At 38.7% G+C, this 25,196-nt stretch overlaps 2 protein-coding genes across 2 annotated transcripts; one reads left to right on the top strand and one right to left on the bottom strand.

The window, feature by feature from the left end:
- The first annotated feature begins 875 nt into the window (after positions 1-875).
- Positions 876-1,817, top strand: LOC101554447 (olfactory receptor 14J1-like). Its single transcript, XM_012935855.1, has one exon. It carries the CDS (start codon positions 876-878, stop codon positions 1,815-1,817), a length of 942 nt encoding a protein of 313 aa, XP_012791309.1.
- Positions 1,818-10,107: 8,290 nt separating this feature from the next.
- Positions 10,108-24,400, bottom strand: LOC129402362 (olfactory receptor 14J1-like). Its single transcript, XM_055128633.1, has 5 exons — positions 24,379-24,400; positions 17,093-17,197; positions 15,290-15,429; positions 11,525-11,714; positions 10,108-11,087 (listed from the first exon to the last, which is right to left on the bottom strand). Exons 1-5 carry the CDS (start codon positions 24,398-24,400, stop codon positions 10,108-10,110), a joined length of 1,437 nt encoding a protein of 478 aa, XP_054984608.1.
- Positions 24,401-25,196: the final 796 nt, after the last annotated feature.

Raw genomic sequence — 25,196 nt, forward strand, 5'->3', positions numbered from 1 at the left:
TCTGTGGAGCAGCATGTGATCCCAGGGACCTAACTGGTGTCGGTGCATGCAGGGCAAGCTCCCTGGGCTTCCTTTGTAGTTTTATTTTCATATCCACAGACGGATGTCTACAGATTTGGTAGAGTGGGGACAGGGAGAAACCAAACATTGTTGAGAGGACCCCTGGGCCACTCCCATGATATTCTGCAAAGCACACTTGCAGTTCAGAGCTCAGGCCCAAGAAGAGGTGACCCTAAGTTCATGTCAAACCTGAAGTTGACTGAACCCAGGGTAGAGTGCTCTAGAGTCTCCAGTTCTCACCTGGCAGTGCTCAGAAACTGCCTGTTGCAAGGAATCATTTCCAGGATAGGCTCAGGGCGCGCTTTGCATGCAGGAATCCCACCTCTGCTCCTGCCAATTGGTTCTCAGACACATCTGAGAACAAAGCTAGAATGACCCCTAGCTTCACTGGGAATGGCCTAAAAGGAAAAAAACCAAAAATTCCAAAATGAACAAGTAAAAAAAAATAGGCAACTAAGTCAGTTTGATGCAAAATATGTGACATAAAATTATTTTACTCTATGTCCCGCTCCTGCACTTTGCATCCTCTGACCTATGTGTGGAGATTCCATACTGTTATCATATGTAAAATTGAAACAGCGATGTCAAATGTGTAATTTCCCATAGCCAACATTCATTCCTTTCAAACAGCAAATCAAATAAACTGTTTGAGATGGTTATCACTGTACAAAACCTCTTCATATCTATAAAGGAGAAGTTTTTATTCTGTTTCCTTACCCAAACTTCATGCTTTAGACTGATGTTACCAAAAAAATATTCTATTCAACAAGTTCCATTTTATTTCTAACAGTAACCACAGTAGGAAATCAAGAAATATGGATAATTTCACTGGCAGTGGTTTTCTTCTCTTGGGATTTTCAGCCAAACCTGAGCAAGAACTCTGTTACGCTTCTCTGTTCTTGATCTTATACTTGTTGGCGTTAGCTGGCAACATGCTTATCATCACCACCACGTCCCTGGATGACAGTCTCCAGTCCCCCATGTATTTCTTCCTGAAGCATCTCTCCTTTCTGGATCTCTGCTACATTTCCGTGACTGTGCCGAGATTCATTTACAACTCTTTGATGCACAGTGGGAATATTTCCCTCTGGGAATGCATGATGCAGTGCTTTGGTTTGGTCACCTGTAGTTCTGCTGAGATGGCCATGCTCACGGTGATGTCTTATGATCGCTACGTTGCCATCTGCCTGCCTCTCCACTATGACATCATCATGGATGTCAGAACCTGTGTCCGTGGGGTCGCCGGCGTCTGGATCAGTGGGACAATCTCTGGTGTCATGCATACGGCAGCTACTTTCTCCATCCACTTCTGTGGTCCCCGCATCATTCACCAGTTCTTCTGTGACAGTCCCCAGATCCTGAGACTCTCCTGCTCTAGTGAGTTTATGAGTGAGGTAGACGTCACTCTCTTTACAACCTTCTTGTCATTTCTTTGTTTCCTGTTTATTGGGTTCTCCTACGTGCACATATTCTCTTCGGTGCTGAGGATGCCATCTGCGGAGGGCAGAGCCAAGGCCTTTTCCACTTGCCTCCCACACCTCATTGTCTTCATGTTGTTTGTTTCTACAGCTGTCTTCGAGTATCTCAAACCTCATTCTGAATCTCCCACTGCTTTGGACCTGTTTCTCACTGTTATGTATACAGTAGTTCCCCCAACATTCAATCCAATGATCTATAGCCTGAGAAACAAAGCCATAATGTTAGCTCTGAGAAAGATATTACAAAGAAATAATGCACTTCCTTTCATTCACTATTAAGAGAGAAGCTCGGTGTATAACTCATAATTCTTAGAGGGATTTCTTATAAATTAATTTTTTTTTTGTATTTTGGCCACACCAGTGATGTCAGGGCTGACTCCTCACTCTGTTATCAGTTGTCACTACTGGTGTGCGGGGGTGACCACACAGGTCCCTCAGAATTAAATCATAAGCAGCAGTGTGCAAGGCCAAGCAGTATGCCCCGCAACCTGCAATACAATCACTCTGGCTCCAAAGTTTAAAATTTATTTAACATAATGTTTTTTGTTTGATTAAACCACTTTATGTATGTGCTACCTGGAAACTAAAATAATCATACTTTGAGTCATAGGAAAATGACTTATGTATATTTTAAGTATTCACTGTATCACTGTCATCCCATTATTCATCGATTTACTCAATCGTGAGCCCATAACATCTCCATTTGTCCCATCCCTGAGATTTTAGCAGCCTCTCCTTACTCGTCTTTTCCAATGATTAGAGGCTATTAGGGTCAGGGGAATGAGACTTGTTACTGTTACTCTATTGGCATATTGAATATGCCATGGGGAGCTTGCCAGTCTCTTCAGGTGGGTGGGATATTCTTGGTAGCTTGCCGAGCTCTCTGAGAGGCATACATACATATATATATATATATATATATATATATATATAGAGAGAGAGAGAGAGAGAGAGAGAGAGAGATTTCTACTTATGACAATGTTTCCCGCGGCCTTGTTGTGACCACACATTCCAGGAATATGTTCATTACCCTACAAAATCAATTGTGAATATAATGAAAATTTCACAGTGTTTAAGACATCAACTGAGTTTTGTTTCCCTAGAATTTTTTTCCATAGAATTTTTTGTCTATGATGGAAAACAGCTATTCGTTTTATACTTCATTTCCTATTTAGACCAGAGTTTAAACAATCTATGATGTCCAAGAATCTATGAGCTTGCTCTGATTCTAATCTCACTAGCCATTCAGAGCTCCATAACTCTCAACTAATACCTCTAGGCTCCAATCAGATATGCTCAAGTTTCCTTGAAAACATCCTAAACTCATTTTCTTAGCACCTTTCAAATTAATGGATTACTCTGCATTCATTCATAAAGAAAAAATATTTTAAAAAATAAGGAAATTATATAAAATAGACATATGTGTGTATATTAAGCACTTTATTGTACGAAGTTATTGATGATACAGTCTTGTCCTAAAATTTTCCAACTCAAATCTTACCACAGTATAGACATATTACTGAAAACTTTTGTCATTTAGAAAATGGTAACTGTGGAGGTACAGTCTGTATATGATAATTTCATATTTGCATATATTGATGTTCCATTTCAATTTTATTATATTATAAAATATTAATCTTTTGTCTTCTGATATATTCTCTATGTTGTTAGACATTTATTTCACAAATTTAGTTTTCAAGTTGTTTCCCTTTTCAAGTTGTGTTTTATTTCCCTTCATATGTATTATCATGTCAAATGTGAATTGTGATATTTCATTTTTCTTTTCCAATTTCAAGATTGATGATTTGTTTTTCTTGCATAATTATTGTGGTAAGGATTTCTAAGACTATGTTGAATACAGGAGGATAAAAAACATTTTTGCTTTGTGGTGTCCTAAGAAATAATTCAATCTTTTGCAATTAACTTGATAAAAATCAAATGGTATTAGACCAAATTATGTGACTGTCTATCAGGTAAACATAGCTAGAGCTCTCCAGCTCTCCAGAATGTGAACCTCTAAAGAATCTTCACGTATCTGATAATGGGACAAGAATAAGTAAAGTCATGGTAAAGAAATGAACTACATCATACTAAAAATGGCTTCTATGGACATAAAAGCCCCATAGGCTAAAATTAAATTACACACTATTGAAGATGAGAAAATACTTCACACAATAATTCAGATAAAGGCTAATATCCATTGTGTGTATATATTTATATATATACACATATATATAATTCTATCAAAATGCTCCACAGTCAAAGTATAAAAAATCCCATCAAAAATGAGGAAAAAATATGATGAACAGACACTTCCTTGAAGAACTCTTACAGATGACTCATAGATAAGATGAACTGCTGGTTGTCTTCTAATATCAGAGAAATGCAAAAAAATAAAATAAATGGATGAATAAGTAAATAAATAAATTAGACAGTGATAACATCTCAACCTGTGAGAATGATAAATATAAAATAACACAGAATAACTAGTGTTGTGAAAAAGGAACCCTCATTCACTGTTGTTTGCAATGTTGTCTGTTTTTTTTTTCTATGAATATTTCTCAAAACAGTAGGACTAGAACAGCAATATAGTCCAGCAATTCAACTTCTGGGCATCTACCCCTCCAATACAAAAAATATTGAACCAAAAACTAACCACAATTACGGTGTTTGCAATGCTTAGTACAATAGCCAGGACTTTGAATGTCCAGTGGCGGAGGAGTGGATAAAGAAGTTATTGCATAGATAATGCAATACTGTGCAGATATTAGAATATATGAAATCATACAGTTGGCTGCAATGTCGATGGAACTGGAAGGTATGTGAAGTGAAACAAGTCAAAGAGTTAATGACAAATTCCACTTCTCTGGGGAATGCAGAAAGATAAACCAAGAATGTCAAATGATATTAGATAGGATCAAACAATGACAAGCCCTAGGCCTTGCATTATAAAACTCAGTTTACCAGAAAATGGGGGAGAAGATATGGAGAAGAAAAAGGCAAATTATAGATCATATAGGGACAGAAGCGTAGAACCTTGGATACTTTGCTTGGATACTTTGGTTGGGTGCAGTAACTTTGCATATCAATGCTCTAGACTTAAATACTAGCATAACCATGCTACCAATTCTATAATTAAAATAATTTTTTAAAAGACAAGCATATTCTTGCTTAATTGGCAGTAAACTATGGGTATTTATCCCATTTTTAAATAAGGGCAATTACAAGCTGGAACATTATCCCAAGATCAAATTGTAAATTCAATTTTGAATGAGTCAATAAAATTATTAAAGAAATTAATTTGGGGATGGAGCAATAGCAAAGCCGGTAGGGTGTTTGCTTGCACGCTGCCGACCATGTTTGAATCCCAGCATCTCATATGGTCCCCCAAGCACCGGCAGGAGTAATTCCTGAGTGCATGTGCCAGGAGTAACCCCTGTGCATCGCTGGGTGTGACCGAAAAAAAAAAGAAATTAATTTGTCTTATAGCCTATTTTATTGTCAAATCACAACTCACAATGTATTATTGATGTGATTCAAAGAACACAAATAAAACTATCTTTCCAATAACTAGGTGAGATAATTAATCATTTCAACAGAAAAATGCATGGCAAGAAAATGCAATACAATTGCAAGTCTGTCTCCAGGGTGTATCACAGAATTGCCAATACCCAGAGCACCCAGGAACTGTATTGCTGCCAATGGGACTGCACCTCGAATCCCAATTGGCCAAAGGACTGAAATGAACGAATGTTCCAATCTCCACAGACTGCTTTTTATTGAAATGAACTGAGTGGCCGAAATATGGCTTTCATCTAATTGTCAGCTTCTGAAACCGACAGTTTGTCATAGGAAGAGTTAAGAAACTTCTGGGTGTGCTCTGGTGAGGTTTTTTAGTTCTAAAAGACAGGCTACATTGTAAAAAGGAATGAAAATGAGTGACATATTGTGAGGGCATACAAACAACAATATCTTTACTTGAGATTTCTAAAGCATACAAATAGTATAGTATATTTTGTCTATTTAAAATTAGTTCACTAGCAGAATCTATTGAGAAATCCTTTAACTGATGAACAATTGCTTATAAGGAAAGATTTCAGAAGGCCCTGAAAATAGGATTTTGAATCATTTTTCTAGAACAGGATAGTGTTCCTCCGTGACCCACTCATTGTTCAATAGTGAGTTGTTTAATTTCCAAGTGTTTGATTTGGTTCTCCGCGTCTGTGCGTGATTAACTTCCATCTTCAGTGCATCATGGTCTGAAAAGATAGTTGATACAGTTTCTATCTTCCCAATTCTATTAAGGTATAATTTGTGGCCCAGAACATGGTCTATTTTGGAAAATGTTCCGTGTGCGCTGGAAAAGAATGTGTATTCTTTCTTTTGGGGCTGTATAGCCCTGTATAGGTCTATTAGCCCTGTCTCCTCCATTTCTTCCTTCAGGGCCATCGTTTCCTTGCTGAGTGTTGTTCTTGTCGATCCATCCAGAGGTGATAAGGCAGTGTTGAAATCTCCAACTACTATCGTGGTGCTAGTTATGTCCTCCTTAAATTCTGTTAGGAGTTCTTTTAAGTATTTAGCTGGTCGTTCATTAGGTGTGTATACATTTAGAAGTGTGATTTCTTCCTGTTGTATATATCCCTTGATGAATATAAAATGACCTTTGCTGTCCCTTCTGATCTTTTTCAGCCTGAAATCTATGCTATCGGATACTAGTATGGCCACCCCTGCTTTTTTTTTGAGGGGGCTGTTTGCTTGCAGGATTGTTTTCCATCCTTTGATTTTGAGTCTGTGTTTGTTCTGGCTATTCAGATGTGTTTCTTGTAGGCAGCAGAAAGTTGTGTTTAGTTTCTGAATCCATTTTGCCACTCTGTGCCTCTTGATTGGTGCATTTAGCCCGTTAACATTAAGAGAAATTATTGTGATGGGATTTTGTGCCATTTTTCTGTAGGGTTTGTTGTTCTTATAGGTCTTTTTCGTTGTCTTATAGTAGCCCTTTGAGTCCTTTTAAATTTGGTCTTGAGTCTATGAAGTTCCTGAGCTGTTGCTTGTCCATTAAATAGTGTATGGTTCCTTCAAGTTTAACTGAGAGTTTAGCCGGGTAGAGTATTCTTGGTGAGGCATTCATTTCATGAAGTTTTTTCACTATATCCCACCTTTGTATATGATCTCCTTCTTTGATCTTGCTGCTTGCAGTATTGTGTCTCTATCTGTGGCATCCATCATTCTGACTATGATATGCCTTGGGGATTTTCTATTTGGGTCCCTTTTAGCTGGCACCCTTCGGACTCCTTGTATCTGGATGTCTGCATTCTCTAGCTCTGGGAATTTTTTAGCAATGATGTCTTTAATGGTGTTTTTTTCATTGGGATTGGTTCCGTGTGGTTCCGGCACTCCCATGATTCTTATGTTGTTTCTCCTGAGATCATCCCCTAGGAATCTAACTTGCTCTAGAGCCATTTTGAGGTCTTTTGCCATTATTTGTTGTTGCCTATATGCTTTGTGCAGCTCATCTTCAAGCTCACTGATTCTGTCTTCGGCTGTAGTCATTCTACTATTGAGGGCTCCTACGGAGTTTTTAATTTCATCTACTGATTCTTTTAGTTGTGTGACTTCTGTTCGTAGCTTTGAAATTTCTGCTCTCATTTCTTCCTGGATTATCTTGGTGGAGCGTTCCAACGCTGCATCCATATCCTCCCTTAATTTATTGGATGTTCGTTCCATAGTTTCTTTGAGTTCGTGAACCATCCTCACAATTTCCTCTCTGAATTCTTTATCTGAGAGGAGGGTGTATTTCTGGGAGGTCGCTGCTGAGGTTAGTGAAATATTTTCTTGGCTCTCTCCTGGTGGTGGGGATTTTCTCTGTTTCTTCATGTTGTTATGGGCTTTACTATCTGGAGCTCTCCTTAGCTTGGGAGGAACCTCAACTGAAGATTTGGGGCTATGCTCTTTTGACAAAGGACTTTTCTGTGCAAGTTGATGTGTTCATTGACAGTTTTCGTGAAGTTAGGATAGGCTAGGTTAGTTGAGTATTAACATATACTAACTAAGATGATCAGGGAGTTCTTCGGAGGAATGGGTTCTATCAATTGTGGCCAAAGGACAATGCATGGAATGGTAAAAAAAAATACCTGCGGCCGCATTCCGCATTAGTGGCCTGTGCTCTGGAAAGAGGCCACGCCCACTTTTGAGGCCACGCCCCATAACGAGAGGACACGCCCCTAACCTGTTCGAACACGGGAGGGCAGGCGCGGTGGGCGAATGACTGAGACCTGCCGGTCGGGACTGGGGGGCTCCGAGCTGGCCCGCTGCCGCGGGATGGCACGGGACCTTGTCATTGTTTAATCCCATCCAATGTTATTTGACATTCTTAGTTTATCTTTCTGTATAACGCAGATAATTGATATTTGCCATTTACTTCCTGCCTAATTTCACTTAACATACCTTCCAATTCTATCGAAACAGCAGCCGACTGTGTGATTTCACCTGTTCTTATGACTGCACAGTATTGCATTATCCATACAATAACTTTTGCATCCATTCATCTGTATCCATTCATTGGACATGCCAAGTCCTGGCTATTATATTAAGGTTTGCAATGAGCATAGTTGTTATTAGTTTTTATATATTTTTTTGTTGCTGTCATTTGGGAGGGGTAGATGCCCGGAGGTTGAATTGCTGGCTCCTATTAAAGGTCTATTCTTACTCTCTTGAGAAATATTCATAATGCTTTTCATAGACAATGAAACAAAACATTCGAACCAACAGTGAGCATGGTTCCCTTTCTCACAGCACTGGTCATTCTAATCTTTTTTAATATATATTTTATATATGTCAATCTTACTCCTTTGACATGTTATCACACTGTCATTTTTATTTACTTATTTATTTTCCATTTCCCTGATATCAGAAGACAAAGAACACTTTCTCATGTCTGTGAGTCAACTGTTTGTCTTCTTTAGGGAAGTGTCTGTTATTCTTTTTCCCCACTTTTGATTGAACTTTTTGTACTTTAGAGTTGAGAATTTTGATAGCCTTATATATAATGGATATTAGCCTTTTTCTGAATTATTGTGTGAAATATTTTCTCATGTTCAATAAGGTGTCTTTAAATTTTGGTTTGCAAGGTTTTTTTTGACATAGAAACCATTTTAAATTTGATGGAGTTTATTTATTTACGACATCACTTATTTTCACACCATTATCAAAGAATTGATGATTCTTCTGAGATACATATTATGGAGAGCTCTAGCTATGTTTATGTGATCTGCATTCCATATATTTTCATCTACTGCCATGTTCTTTTATCAAGTTAATAGCAAAAGATTCAAAGATTTCTGCTCAAGATCAAAAACAAAGCAAAATATTTTCTCTATCATACTGCAATCATCACATTCTTAGAAATCCTTGCCACAGCAATTAGGCAAGAAAAAGAAATCATTGAGATCCAAATTGGAAAAAGACAGTAAAATATCACTATTAGCATGTGATAAGATAATACGCATAAAGGAAATTAAAACACATCAGGAAAAGGGAACCAACTTAAGAAAATTAAATGTGTGGATCAAATGTCTATATTTTATTAAGCTTACATCATGAAGAATATAATTCAGAAGATAAAATGTTGACATTGTACAATATAGTAAATGTAAAATAAAACTTCATATTCCGTAAATATCAAATCAACCTTTATAGACTATAACTCTTCAGGGACTATTTTCTAAGTGACAAAATTTTCAGTATTAGGCTTTTACAGGTGGAAGGATTGAAGCTGGAGACTATACTGTCAACAGTTTTGCAAAAGAATAGATATGGCTAAAAATAAATATATAAAATAAAAGTGTAATGCTGCAGTTATCTTAGACTATTTTCTTTTTAAATATTCATTCCTTTTGAATGAATGCACCATTATCCATTAATCTGAAGAGGCAAAGCAAATGGTGTTTGGGCAGTCTTAGGGAAACATTAGCATGTGTGGTCGATCCGACATGGATAGGTAGAATGTAATGGGGCTCTGATCAGCAAGTGATGTTAGAATCAGAGTGATCTCATCAACTTTTGAATATCAGATATTGTTAAAACTTCAATGTGTCTAGGAAAACGAGCTGTGATTAGTATATCTAACTATTTTCCACCATCATCACAGAAATTACTAGGGAAACAAAATTAAGTTGACATCTTAAATATAGTGAAATTTGCATTATTTTCACATCTGACTTTGTAGGATAATAAATTATTCACAAGTCATTTTTCTGTAGCTCAAAGTATAATTGTTTAGTATTCCAGATAGAACATACATAAAATGGTTTCATCAACCATAAAGCATCACTTAAAAATAAATTTTAATCTATGGGGCCAGAGTGAGAGTATATGGCAGGTAGGACACTTGCCTTGAATACTGCTTGGCCTTGCATACTGCTGAAAATGATTCGAATCATAGAAACCCATATGGTCTCCCTAACCCACCAGGAGTGATCCCTGAGCACAAAGCCAGGAGTAAGCCCAGAGTACCAGCAGGTGTGGACAAAAGCACACAAAAAATTATCAATCACTATATAAATATTAGCAATTATATATTGAACTTGTCTCCCAATAATGAACGAATGGAAGTAAGTGCGTCTTTTCTTTGAAACACCTTTCTCAGAGCTAACTTTATGGCTTTGTTTCTCAGACTGTAGATGATTGGATTGAATGTTGGGGGAACTACTGTATACATAATAGTGAGGAACAGGTCCAAAGCAGTTGGAAATTCAGAATGAGGCTTGAGAAACTCGAAGGCACCTGTGGAAAGAAACAACATGACAACAACAAGGTGAGGGAGGCAAGTGGAAAAGGCCTTGGCTCTGCCCTCCGCAGATGGCATCCTCAGCACTGAAGAGAATATGTGCACGTAGGAGAACCCAATAAATAGGAAACAAAGAAATGATAGCAAACCCACAATTGCAGTGACCCCCAAATCACCCAGATACTCATTGGAGCAGGAGAGTCTGAGGATCTGGGGGATGTCACAGAAGAACTGGTGAATGATGCGGGGACCACAGAAGTGGATGGAGAAAGTAGCTGCCACATGCATGACTCCAGAGATGGTCCCACTGACCCACACGCCGGCAACCCCATGGACACAGGTTCTGACATCCATGACGATTTCATAGTGCAGGGGCAAGCAGATGGCCACGTAGCGGTCATAGGACATCAATGTGAGCATGGCCATCTCGGCAATTGCACAGAGGGCGATAACAAAGCACTGCACGATGCATTCCCAGAGGGAAATATTTCCACTGTGCATGAAAGAGTTGTAAATGAATCTCGGCACAGTCACGGAAATATAGCAGAGATCCAGAAAGGAGAGATGCTTCAGGAAGAAATACATGGGGGACTGGAGACTGTCACCCAGGGCCGTGGTGGTGATGATGAGCATGTTGCCAGTTAAAGCCAACAAGTAGAGAACGAGGAACAGACAAGCATAGACGATTTCTAGCTCAGGCTTGGTAGAAAACCCCATGAGGAGAAACCCACTCCTGGTGAAATTCGTCATAGTTCTGCTGTTGGCTGCAAGACAAGGAAGGATCATAAATAGATGTTTTAATAACATCAATCAAAACCTTGAATATGTGAGGAACTTGATTATTAATAGGGAGATGTTTTATATGGTGATATGCAGGTTGACTTATTTACTTCATATCCATGAAAGGAATGAACATGATTATGATAATAATAAATGCTAACATTTCATTTCAATTTTATGACAGAAAAAAATTGTAATGGTCAGTTACATAGTATAGAGGTTAGGTCATATGCTTGTTCCAAACTGTTTCATGCCTTTGTTTTTGTTGCTTGTATGCTTTTTGTTTTTTGCTTAACTGTTTTGGGGGCCATGTCTGTGGTTCTGGTGGGCCACACCAGGCTCTGTGCTTAAGTGTGATCTGAGAAGCAGGAAGTGATGTCACCTGTTGATCCTCACCTCTACCTGCCAGGCAGGCTCTGACCCCTTAGCGCTCTCTTTTCCCTGACACAGTTTCTCTCCCAGCCCCCTGGGCTCTCCTGATATTTGCCAGCTGCATCCCCGGACACCTCTAGGACTGCCCGGCTAGTTCTATTTGGTTTTGACACCACAGACCCCTGCTGCACCATGTCTTCAGGCCCTAAGTATGAACCACAGACATATCTGGGCAAGAGCTTCAACATAAAGTAACATATAAATTAATCTGGACAAATTTCTCAGTAGAAAATTAAAAAAAAATGACACCTTCCCTAGTGTATCGTTAAAATATACTAATATTGCTAAAATAAATTTAAAAAACAGTTAAGCAAATTTTAAGATTGATATAGATATAGTTTTGTGTCCAAAACTTATATCATAAGGATTTATAGAATAAAATTATAAGTGCTGCTAATTTAATAAGTAGTCACTTATGCATACAAGTATTCAGCTCAAATTGTGCATGACCTCTATGAAAGAACAAATTATTTAACACGTTTTTAAGCAATTTATGATAAGCAAAGTAAGCTTGTATTTAAATAGCATTTTAATCATAGAACATGAAACATTTTAGTTTTAGATTCATTTTAAATTAGTACATTATCCAAAATTGATAAATTTTAAAAGCAATTAGATAATTAATAAAATAAATATTAAAAGACTCTAAAAATATAATTATAACTTTTTTCTATAATGAGATCGTTTTTCTTTCTTTTTTTTTACAGACATATGCTTTTATTTTTGGTTACTTCCATTTTTGTTGCTCAGAGTTTGCTCAGAAATCAACCTTAATTTTTCCTTTTTTTTACATCAGATAAATTTTTATTTATTTTTTTAATTTATTTATTTTTATTTTTTTATTTTTAAAAAAATTATTTATTTTTTTAATTAGTGAGTCACAGTGAGGGTACAGTCACAGATGCACACATTTTTGTGCTTGTTTTTCTCTCATGCAATGTTTAAGAGCCCATCCCTCCACCATTGTCCATTCTCCACCACCTATTAACCCAGCATCCCTTCCACCCACCCCAGTCCCATCCCCCCTGCCCCACCCCGACTCTGTTGCGGGGCATTCCAATTAGATATCTCTCTTTCCTTTTGGGTATTGTGGTTACAAGTAGGGGTATTGAGTGGTCATTCTGTTCAGATGAGATCTTTTTTCTATCATGAGATCATGACCACTATTTGTATTAGGTTATATTATATATACCTTAGGATCTCAAAATATGGATCTATACAGGAGTTGAACTGGCAGAGACTAAAGGTCATCAGGGAACAAGACACAAAGTGCCTCTCAATGTGAGTGCATGATTATGCTTAAGTCTGATTAAGAGATTTTTAATCCTAACTGTAAGACATAAAATGGTTTGACTTTGTGCTTTACAAAGTTAACCTTAAGAATAAGCTTCGCTATGGGCAATCCTCCTAGATAATGGACTAAACATGATGACCTCTGAGTGTCTGTGTTGCAAGCCATAATGCACAAAAGTAGAAAGTATGGGGAATATTGTCTGCCACAGAGGGAGGGGGGGAAAAGGGGGGTAAACCGGAGATATTGGTGGAGGGGAATATGCAATGGTGGAGGGATGGGTGTTTGATCATTGTGTGATTATAACCCAAAAATGAAAGCTTGTAAGTATCTTATGGTGATTCAATTAAAAAAAAAGCCTCGAGGGCTAGAGCAGGGGATAGTACAGCGGGTTTGAACTTTTGTACATTTGCCTTGGATGCATCCAACCCAGGTTGGATTCCCAGTACCCCATATGGTCCCCAGACAACTGTCAGGAGTTATTCCTGAGTGCACAGCCAGGATTAATCCCTGTGCATTGCCAGTTGTGACCCAAAAGCAAAAACAAAAAACAAAAGCAAAAACAAAATAAGAATAGCACTGTCCTTCTGTTTGTTTATCAATTTGCTCAAGCAGGCACCAGTAACATCTCCATTGTGAGACTCCTTGTTACTGTTTTGGCATATTGAATATGCCACCGGTAGTTTGCCAGGCCCTGCCATGTGGGCGGGATACTTTCTATAGCTTGCTGGGCTCTCCAAGAGGGAGGGAGGACTCAAACACGGGTCAGCCTTGTGCTAGGCAAACACCCTACCTGCTGTGCTATCTCTCCAGCCGTGCTATCACCTCAAATAAATGAATTAGGAGTTGGTGCTGAGAAAGTTTGTCTATTCAGTAGTGATTGACTTGGCTGTTTGTAGAATACTCAGGTCTGAGATTGGTGGGAAGGAAACAGGACAGAAGAGGTCATCCCCACCACACAGCAAGCCATACCTCTTTGAAAGGCTTTGTTCATTATCTGAGTGATTTTGCTGGGGGTGGGGTATGCGGGGAGGGTATGTATTTGTATGTATTTGTGTGTGAGTCACCCAAAAAAGGACTTTCCTCTAGGCTCTCACAGAGTCAGGATGGGTGACTTCCCCCATCTCCCGGTTCTTCTGGGAGTCTAGCCGTTGTGCTCATGAACTGTCTCCAGTGCCATATAAGCTCATTAACCGGCCATGATCCAGAGACTCATAACTAAATCTTGAAAGAGATCAACAAGCTGCAGAGATGCTTCTGGACCCCAAAGTCACCATCCTGTTAAAAATTTAACTGCAGCTGTATGACCCCATCCAAAGTTTAAGAATTCCTGTGTGCACCCACTTGACATCTGAAACTCTCCAACACTGATATACCAGGACTAGCACACCACATTGGTGTATGCAAAGTAGAAGGCAACCAACCTCAATTAAAACATTGACACTCAAGCCTTAACCTCTATCTACATGCTAGAAAACTCTTATAAAGGGGCTTAATAGCTCCTGGAGAGATACAACAATCCTCACACACTTTCCCTAAGGAAATCTTTTTTGGATCACTTTTAGCAAACTATTCAAATTAAGCAATATAAAATAAATTATTTCAGGCCTGCTACTGGGGCTATGTGGGTGATAGCTGAGAAAATTGGAAATATTTGTGGTGGGAAGGTGTAATTATGGTGGGGTTGGTGTTAGAATATGAATGCAATAAATCATCTTGGACATCTCCCTGGACTTAATTTCAAAAATACAGAAATTCTAAATCATGCAGCCGCAGTTCAGGTTTTATATCTCTTCATTCTTATTAGTGGAAAACTAATTAACAAATGTTTCCTTGTCAATAGGACCGTATTCTTGGGTGATAAACTCCAATAAGAATAGTAAGTTCTCTGTTGAATATCCAACAACAATAGTGAGTTTTGTGTTTAAATATGGAATGTAGTCAGGGTAAAGAGAAAAGGAAGTGAAATTTATCAGTTATGCAGGGGGCGTGGGGGGTTGGGGCGTTGAGGGGTGGGAGGTATACTGTTTTCTTTTTCCGTGGTGGAATATGGGCACTGGTGAAAGGATGGGTGTTTGAGCATTGTATAACTGAGACATAAGCCTGAGAACTTTGTAACTTGCCACATGGTGATTCAATAAAATAAATTAAATAAATAAATCATCTTGGACACATTTATCCAGATAAAAATTAGTAGTTCATAAAATAAATTTCAAAAATCTTTAATAAGTATTTTCTAGAGAGGTGAGACTTGGAGTATAAAAAATGTTTCTCTTATGGAAGAAATTTTCAGTTTTCATTCCAATATTCCATTTTTCATTAAAATAATCTGAAATTATGTTCTTTTCTTACAAATGTTTCAAGTGAAGAAAATGTCTGGTTTTATTTTACACATTGAAAACCATCTGTCATTATTAGTATTTAATTCTTCTTATCTCTACTGTAAGATACAGCTTATCTTACCTTTCTGGAACCTAAGGAAATCATCAGAAGACGTTCAGGAACTTCTTCCCTCAACACATGGATAAGCTGCCAGTGTGTGCACTTGACATGAGATGAAAGTCCCTGGACCTGTAACTCAGTCCCTTTCAGCAAAATACGGTCTGTGGAGAACAGAACAGTAAGTCTGTTTCAATTCTTTGGCCTCGCGAGGGTAGGTCTGAGGTCCCTTTGGAGAGGGAGGGTTCCTGGGCGCCCTGCGTATTTACAGCTCCTTGTAAGTTCCCTAGAGACCAAATTAACAATCATATTTAGTTTTCTTGCAAGTTATTTTCCTGTTGAGTTGATATAATGATCACACCAATCTATTAAGATTATTGCTGCATGTTTATTGGATCAAATGATAGAAAACCATCATCACTTGTGCTCTAAATTCAGAACATTCAAAAAGCTTCATCGAACTGAATCTCTTTGACTAAAGAGTCATTTAATTTATAATTTGATCCAAATGTAATGTCTAATAGAGTCCCCTTTATTTAAAAGCATTCTAGAAATATATATTGATCAACAAAGCAAAAGTTATATCCCAATCTGATGAGATTAAATACCACTTGAAACTCTCTCTGAGTAAAGAAGGAATCAAAAACTATTAAAACAATATATAGATATTTATGATATTTGCTATTATAATATTTGAGAATATAATATTGCTAACATAATATTTGCTAATATAAAAATGTTGGATGATAAACAAAAAAAGAAAGAAAAAATGTTGAACGATAGTAAATTTAACATTGCTTAAGATCAATTTAGAATTAGAAAAGTAATAAATAAAATAGCAAGTAATTCGTATTGCGATGTGAATTATTCTAGTCAAATTAATATAGTGTCATATTCATATCGTTATCCTAACCAAATATTTAGCACAGCAGGTAGGGCATTTGCCTGGCACCCAGCCGACCTGGGTTCGATTCCTCCATCCCTCTCTGAGAGCTCAGCAGGCAAGCTACCGAGAGTATCCCACCCACACAGGCAGAGCCTGCCAAGCTACCTGTGGCATATTTGTTATGACAAAATCAGTAACAACAAGTCTCACAATGGTGCCCGCTTCAGCAAATGGATGAACAACGGGACAACAGTGCAGTGCAGTGCTATATTTCACACGTGAGTTTTTCATAGTATTACTCTAAATAAGACAAAAATGATTACTACGTACTTTTTCACGTTTAAACTATATTCTAAGCAGCTGCCAATAAATACATCTTTCTCAAGAACAGAAAAATAGAGACAAAGTTTCAGAATGCTTTTAAACCATACATACTTTTGTGTTCCTGATCTTGGAGGGTTAATATTTTTCAGTAAATAATAAAAGAAATCTATAGCTCTCATAATATGAGACAATGGCAGGGAAGATGTTTTCTCAAAGAATCAGATTAGAGGAGCTGGGGAGGGGAGGGCATTTGCCTTGCACGCTGCCAACCTGGGCTCGATTCCCAGCATCCCACATGGTTCCCCATGTGGGGAAGCACCGCCAGGAGTAATTCCTGAGTGCATGAGCCAGGAGTAACCACTGTGCATCACCAGGTGTGACCCAAAGAGCAAAAAAAAAAAAATCAGATTAGAATTAAATTTAGGTACACAACTTGTCAGATCATGAAGCATAAATTGCAGATTAAATAAGAGTAAAAATAAAGAATTTAACACCTTTCAAAAACTGATTGTAGAAAATCTTATGTTGCCTTATTTATTATTAGAATGGAAGATTTAAAATTTTAAAAATATATCTCTAATATTAAATTTAACTTATCTGAATATTTTATTCCTTACATGCTGTATGTCCACCATTTTCTAAATGACAAAATCTTTCAGCATTACAGTTATCCTGGTCAGGTGGGACTGGGGCTGGAACATTGTAGACCTCTTGGATATCACCTGTAAATCACAGTCCATAAAAAAAAAATTAAAAACTTGCATTTGGAGGGCATCCAGATTATTCTTTTCTTTAAATATTTGTTCCTTGTGATGGCAAAACAAATGGGATATTGAAGTTTTTCAAGGTGACTTCAACATGTGTGATTGGGGTCTGATCAGGGAATTGATAGAAAATTACTGGGCTCTGAATGGCTAATGACACTGAAAATCAAAATGTTTCATCAACTCTTTGCAACCAGATATGCAAAAAATTCAGTGTAACTGGGACACTCAGCTATGAATCTTATATCCACTATTTTGTTAACACAGCATAAATTACTAGGAAAACAAAATTAAGTTGATGTCATAAACATTGTGAATTTTACACTATTTTTACATTGTTAAGCAAAATTTAAAATATTCACAAGAGTATTTTTATGTAGTTTTTATATAGAAGAGTAATTTTATGTAGTCCGGTTTTATTTTCTCAATGTTTTAGTTTCTGTTTTATGTCTCAATGTTTTACTTTGAGCACGTAAACATAAAGATTTCAATAACCGTAAACATCATTCAAAATGAGTTTCAATCTATTGTCTAATATATTGTTCATTGTATGTTGAACGTATTGCCTAATTGAGAATAAATAGAAGTGTTTCTTGTCTTCTTTGAAAAACGGTTTTCAGTGCTAACTTTATGCCTTTATTCTCAGGCAATAGAACAATGGGTTGAATGTTGGTGAAACAGCTGTATACAAAATAATGAGCAAAATGTCCAAAGATGTTGGAGATTCAGAAGGAGGGTTTAAAAATTCAAAAGTTCATTCGTTAAAAAAAATGATAGCAGTGAGTTGGGGGAGACAAGTGAAAAAGACTTTAGCTTGGCCTCAGTCAGTGGCATCCTCAGCAGAGAAGAGAATCCAATAAAGACAGAACAGAGAAGTGCCACCGAAGTTGTGGATATGGTCACATCAATCTCACCCACAAACCGACTAGAGCAGGAGGACCTGGAGCATGTCACAGAGAACTGGTGAATGACATGGGGGCACAGAAGTGAATGGGATAAGCAGCTGCCGTATGCATGGCTCCAGAGAGGGTCCCACTGACCCAGACACCGGCGACCCCCTGGACACAGGTTCTGACATCCCTGATGACATCATAGTGCAGGGGAAGGCAGATGGCCCCGTAGCAATCATAGGACATCACCGTGAACATAGACACCTCAGCAGAACCACAGGTAACCAAAGCAATCCAGAGGGAAATATTTCTGCTATACCTGAAAGAGTTGTAAATGAATCTCGGCACTGTCACGGGAATATAGCAGAGATCCAGCAAGGAGAGATGCTTCAGGAAGAAATACATGGGGGACTGGAGACTGTCATCCAGGGAAGTGGTGGTGATGATGAGCATGTTGCCAGTTAAAGCCAATAATTAGAGGGGCTGGAGTGATAGCACAGCGGGTAGGGTGTTTGCCTTGCACGTGGCCGACCCTGGTTCAAATCCCAGCATCCCATATGGTCCCCTGCGCACTGCCAGGGGTGATTCCTCAGTGCATGAGCCAGGAGTGACCCCTGTGCATTCCTGGGTGTGACCCAGAAAGCAAAATCAAAGCCAATAATTAGAAGACTAAGAAGAATAAGAATACTAAGACTAATAAAAGATTTGTAGCTCAGGCTTGTCAGAAAAACAAAAAGGAGAAGAAACCCACTCATGGTGAAACTATGCAGAGACTTTGGATTCTGAGTACTGTTGATTGTAAGACATGATGGAATCTGCTGAATAGAATTTTTTGAAACACTTGTCTAAGATAAGAAGTTGGGCAAGTGTAGTTGTCTGGCAACTCCCTGACCTGGGGAATGTGAAGACTGTTTCTTGAGTCAGGGACGATGGTCACTCAAGACTCGCATATGCAGTATAACTCACATGAGACACAGACTCGTAGTCATATGACCAAGTTTGTTATGAAAAGTCATGGTCATATAGAGGCTGAGGGAATGTTCCTACATGCACTACGCAGCAAGTGGTGACTAGGAAGAAGCTGCTGAAGGCCATGACGCTCTACGGAAGTGTCAGAGGTGAAGTATTGCTGACTTCATCCAAACATGCCTGTTTCCCACTTCTCCCCATCCCCCAGCACCCCTGCCTCCAGCCTGCCTCTATGGCATGTACTTTTCTTCTTTCTCTCTCATTTTCCTTTATGCATTATGATTTGTTTTGATTTTCACCAGACCTGGTGATACCTGGGGAACATATGGGATGCGAGGGATTCAACCTGAGTCCGACACGAGCAAGCCTCCCTGCTGTAGCATCTCTTCATCTCAGATCAGCTTTTTGACAGGCTCATGCATTCACCATGCAAACAGAGAGGTGAAATATATGACTCAGTTGATTAGAGAAAACAACAGGGAGGGCATTTGCCTTGCATGAAGCTGACAGGTGCTGATCCCTGAGTACCACCAAAAGTAACCTCTGAGAAATGCCAGGAATAAATATTGAAAATTCCCAGGCCCCCAAACCAAAACAAAAAATTGTTAATATACTGACAAAATATGCTAATAATCTGAGGGCAAAAATAGCCATGAAAGAGAGGGTAGAGGGTTACCGAGCTGCTCCTGAAAGGGAACATCCACATTGGAAGCTCTAGGACAGCCTAGTAAGCACAGATGGGGGCCGAGGGCTGTGAACCCCATGAATATTCTATATGCCTGACAGATAAGGCATAGTGATGACAAAGCCAAGAACGAAAAGCACAGGATCATTCCATGACAGGCAGTTGATGAAGTGAACAGCAGCGTGAGCGTGGGAGACTCAAAACCCAAGAAGCAAGTTTGTGGATTCCCGAGATGCTCCCGGGATTCCCCACTATCGACCTCATTCAAATATATTCCATGACAGATTCTCCCCTGGTGTTTAATGTTTGATTTCAAAAGTTAAATCGCAGCTCCATGGGTTTTCACCGCAGAGGTTTGATTTGGGAATCGGGTCACTGAATATGAGTGAGTTGGAAAGATTTGCACGTTGAGTTTCAATTTGACGTCAGCGGGATAGTTCATTGAACAAGAATGTGATTGGAAAGCTGGAGGGCTTGCAAAGGTCTTGCACAGGTGGCCGTTGCAGGGAGGATTTGCGCAGTCTAATGCTGGGAATAGAGGGTCTGTAGTCTCACTGGGTGCTAAAATCAGTCATTTTAAAATCAAAAGATATGTTTTATTATTTTTATTCTGTCAATCCTGTCTGTGTCCGGGCTGGGTGAAATTTCCCATGTTGACTCAAATTAAGCCACTGGCTGTGCGCCTGGTGGTGCCCTTCCGCCATCACATGAGGTTGGAGATTGAGGGAACTTCCTCTCCGTGAATACCCACGATCCCTGCCTTACAGAACAAACAGTACTCTCTCTGTACAAAACAGAAAAGAAAATACTTAAAATAGAAAACTCCAGAATTTTCAAAGTTCACTTGAGTAAATCATTGCAATAGCTCTGTTATCTATTGATGATAGAGCTTTTAGTTAAAGCCTGCCTGCCACCCAAAAGAAATTCCAGAGTGAACTTTGGGATGCGGATATTCACTAGACCTTTAAGGATGAACATATTTCAGATTATAAGATAGTAAAAATTGTGATGAGACAGATACTAATTCACCATATGAAGTCATTATTGAAATAGCACCAGGAAAAGATAGACAATTTTCTCTTATAATGCTTACAAAAATTTTAAGCTAAAGTAGAGCAAATAGAAATTTTTAATGTGATTTAAATAAACGGCAGAGCCTAGCAGCCCCCCTGTGGCTTATTCAATATGCTCCAAACAGTAACAATAATAAGTCTCATTCCCCTGACCCTGAAAGAAGCCTAAAATCATTGGGAAAGACAAGTAAGGAGAGGCTGCTAAAATCTCAGGGCTGGGACAAATGGAGATGTTACTGGCACCCATTCAAGTAAATCGAGGAAGAATGGGATGACGGTAATAGTGATTATGATTTGTAATGCAAGTAGCAAAAAGTCATTGTGTTTGTGCAGGGCATTTCATATTTTTATCAGGAGGTAAGGCTGGAGTAGCTTTTTAACTGGTTGGCAGCTTTGGGGTGTGGACACGACTGCCAAGGCTTCTGGACGTACAGGGAAGTGGAGGGAGGTAGCCCATACACACCCCGAAAAAGCCTGGAGACGTTCAGAGAACCATCATATCCGAATTTTCAACAGGTTAGTATCTTGGTGAGGTCCATTCTAAGACAGGGACATCTGGCTGGGGTATGGTGGCGATTTTAGATTGGGGGAGCAAATGGCTGCCAGGGGCTTCCGATTCATCCTGGTCTGTTCAACCTTGATCCAAGGATCCAGTTTAACTGCAGCTTTTGATTCCTTTCAAGTTTTATGCCGCGGCCCGAGCGGCCAACTTGAACCTCTGCCGGAGAGAGGGAATGAGAGTTGAGTGGGCTAGGGAGGACTGCATGCAATATGCGGCATACAGCAAGTTTATTGAAATCCAAGCAGGTCTATATAGTCTTAGCTTAGCAATGATCAGCAGGTTACAGAAGTGGCATAAACATTATTAAGTGGTGAGAGCATCTTTATTTTTGTCAATCTTATTTGTTTTTCGGTTCCTTCTCTCAGCCTTGAGAAACATGGGAAAACAGATGTGGCCTTGAGCATGGGCATGGCAGACACGAGCCAATCCTCCCTTCAGCCTCCTCTCGAGTCCAGCTGCCAGAGCATGGTGGCGCTTCAACTTTTCTCACGAGGCAGGTCGCCAGAGCATGGTGGCCCTTCGACCCCCTTTCCAGGCTGGCCGCCAGAGCATGGTGGCCCTTCGGCCGCCTGTCAAGGTCAACTGTCAGGGGATGACTCGCCCTCATGCCACGTTTCTCCATACTCATTCCCGTTTACAGGAACTAAGGCAGGTGGTGCCTAGGCCCCCTCCTCTCCCAGTCCCTGTTTACAGGGACAGAGGCAGAGGGTGCCCAGGCCCGTCCCCAACAGTTTTATAGATGGGATTTTGAAGCAATGCTGATAAATGAGCTTGTAGAGCTGAGCCGGAGATGGTTTATTGGCTTGTCTCCCACATACCTAACTTTTGCCCATTTAATTTCTCAAGATACTTTGTCCTGAATTGTTGCAGACCAGCCAAAGGCACAGCGCAATTGTATTTATTTTAAAAGGTGGTAAATAGGAACAGCTTACTGCCGATTAACCAAAGAAGCATCCTAGTCATTTTTAAATTTTAATATTTTATATTTTAAGAGCTGTGTGTGTGCATTTCAGGACTGGAGCGGTTGCACAGTGGGTAGGGCATTTTCCTTGCATTTTCCTAGGCTGACCTAGGTTCGATTCTTCCGCCCCTCTCGGAGAGCCCGGCAAGTTACTGAGAGTATCCCACCCACCTGACACAGCCTGACAAGCGACCTGTGGCGTATTTGATATGCCCAAAACAGTACAAAGTTACTGCACCTCACCAAAATATCCAAGCAAAGTTCCCAAGATTCTCCACCATTGTCCATATATGAACTGGTATCTGCCTATTCCTTCTCTATCACTTCTCCCCCAATTTCTGATAATCTGAGTTTTGTAAAGTAAGGCCAGTGTTTTGTCATTCTTTGATCCTATCCGATATTATTGGATGTTCTTGACTAATCTTTCTGAATATCACAGATAAGTGAGATCATCTGGTATTTGCTATTTACCCTTTGACTTAATTCACTTAATATACCTTCCCATTCTATTGGCATTGGAGCCAACTGCATGATTTCTTCTGTTCTTATAGCTAATTGCATTATCTATATGATAACTTCTGTATCCATTCATCTGTCACTGGACATTTGGGTTGTTTCCAAGTCCTGGCTATTGTACTAAGCATTGCAATGAACATAGTTGGGCTTAGTTTTTATGTTAATTATTTTTGTGGGTGGAGAGGTAGATGCCTTGAAGTTAAATTGTTGGATCATATTAGAGGTATATTCTTAAGTTTTTAAGAAATATCCATAATGTTTTCCACAGACATAAACAGACAACTTTCCAACCAACAAGAATAAAAAGGAAAAAGGAATGAGAGTTCCTTTTTTCACTGCACTGGTTATTCCAGTCTTATATGAAAGTCTCACTGCTCTCAGATGTCATCTGTCATTTAAATTTTTAAAAAATCTTTTGCATTTCCCTGATACCAGAAGATAATAGCTTTTTCATGTCTGTGCATCATCTGTATGTCTTTTTCAGGAAAAGTCTCTATCTTTCCCCCTCTGCATTTTTGAAGGGATTTTTGGTACTTTAACTGTTGAATATCTTAATAGCCTCAGATAAAGTGGATATTAGCCTTTATCTGTGCAAATATTTTCTCCCATTCAATTGGGTGCTTTTTCTTAATTTGAGCCCATGGGGGTCGTTTTTGGCCATAGAAACCATTTACAACTTGATGTAGTTCATATCTTCAACTTGATTTTACTTTTTTCTGCCACCATTATCAAATAATTGAAGAATTTTCAGGTCCATATCCTGAAGAGCTCTAGCTATGTTTACCTGGTATACATTTCAAATATTTTGGTCTAATACCACATTCTTTTATCATAGTTAATTGCAAAAAGACTGGAGTGATAGCACAGCAAATAGGGCATTTGCCTTTCACACGGCCGACCCGGGATCGATTCCTCCATCCCTGTCAGTGAGCCCGGCAAGCTACAGAGAATATTCCTCCCGCATGGCAGAGCCTGGCAAGCTACCCGGGGCGTATTTGATATGCCAAAAACAGTAACAACAAGCTTCAGAATGAAGATGTTACTGGTGCCCACTTGAGCAAATCAATGAACAATGAAACAACAGTGCTACAGTGCTACAATTGCAAAAGATTGAAACAATTGTAAGTTTAGGCACAAAGCAAAACTGTTTTCTTTATCCATATGTAACCAGTTTAGACTTAGAAATCATTGCCACAATACTAGGCAAGAAAAACAAATCACTGAGATGCAAATTAGAAAAAGAAAAAGTGAAATATCACTATTTACATATGCCATGATAATAGACATAGAGTAAATTAAAACACATCATGAAAATGGAAAAAACTTAAAAAATTTAAATATGTGGAATAAAAGTCTAATATCATATTAAGCTTAAAACATGAAGAACTTATTTCAGAAGACATAATATTGATATTTAATAGTATAATAAAACTTAAAAATAATGTCAAATATAGAAACATTAAATTATCCCTCACATACATACAGGCCATTTCCTCACAGGCCATTTCCTAAAATAGAATTTTTCAGCATTATTCTTTTATAGCTGGTGGGATTGGAGCTAACATTGTAGGCCTGAGATTAGATTGTCAACAATTTTGTAAATAATGGTGCCTAAAAAATATATGTATATAAAATAAAAGCCCATGTTTCTGTGGCTCTCCCAGATTTCATTATTTAAACATTTATTCCTTACAAATAAACGCATAGTAATCCACTAATTTGAAAAGACAAAGCAAATGGGGCATGGGGCATTTTCAGGGAACATTTAACAATGTCTGATTGGCACCTAGGGGGATTGGTAGACAGTTACGGAGAGCTCTGAATGGCTAGTAATATTAGAATCAGAGCTATCCCATCAATTTTTTGATATCAAGCATTGTCCAAACTCCAGTGTAACCAAAAAATGAACTGTGATTGTTATATCTAACTTTTTCATAATTACCATATAAATTAATAGGAAAAAATAAGCATAGTCTTAAACATAGTAAAGTCTTAAACATAGTGAAGTTTGCATTATTTTCACATTTGATTTTTAGGGTAATATTATTTTATCCACACGTCTTGTATTTATAGCCCATGGGGTGATTATTTTAGTTTTCCAGCTAGCACATACATAAAAGGGTTTCATCAACCATAGAACATCACTTAAATAAATTTTACTCTATTGGGGTCAGAGTTAGAGTACAGAAGATAGGGCACTTGCCTTGCATACTGCTGATTTGGTTTGATTTCCAGCAACCCAGAGAGCCCCCATAGCTCACCAGAATTATCCCTGAAGAGGGCCAGGAGTACCACCAGGTG

The sequence above is a fragment of the Sorex araneus genome, chromosome 2 (assembly GCF_027595985.1).
Source record: "Sorex araneus isolate mSorAra2 chromosome 2, mSorAra2.pri, whole genome shotgun sequence".
In the NCBI taxonomy this organism is placed as follows: domain Eukaryota; kingdom Metazoa; phylum Chordata; class Mammalia; order Eulipotyphla; family Soricidae; genus Sorex; species Sorex araneus.

What these genes read in the sequence shown, in the direction of transcription:
- LOC101554447 (XM_012935855.1), top strand. Translation starts at nt 876, where the DNA reads ATGGATAATTTCACTGGCAGTGGTTTTCTTCTCTTGGGATTTTCAGCC.
- LOC129402362 (XM_055128633.1), bottom strand. Translation starts at nt 24,400, where the DNA reads ATGGCCTGTGAGGAAATGGCCT. An exon ending in AAATGGTGGACATACAGCAT is followed by an intron (nt 15,430 to 17,092) that starts GTAAGGAATAAA and finishes TGTTCTCCACAG; the next exon opens with ACCGTATTTTGCTGAAAGGG. An exon ending in TTTCCTTAGGTTCCAGAAAG is followed by an intron (nt 11,715 to 15,289) that starts GTAAGATAAGCT and finishes TTTATGTTGAAG; the next exon opens with CTCTTGCCCAGATATGTCTG.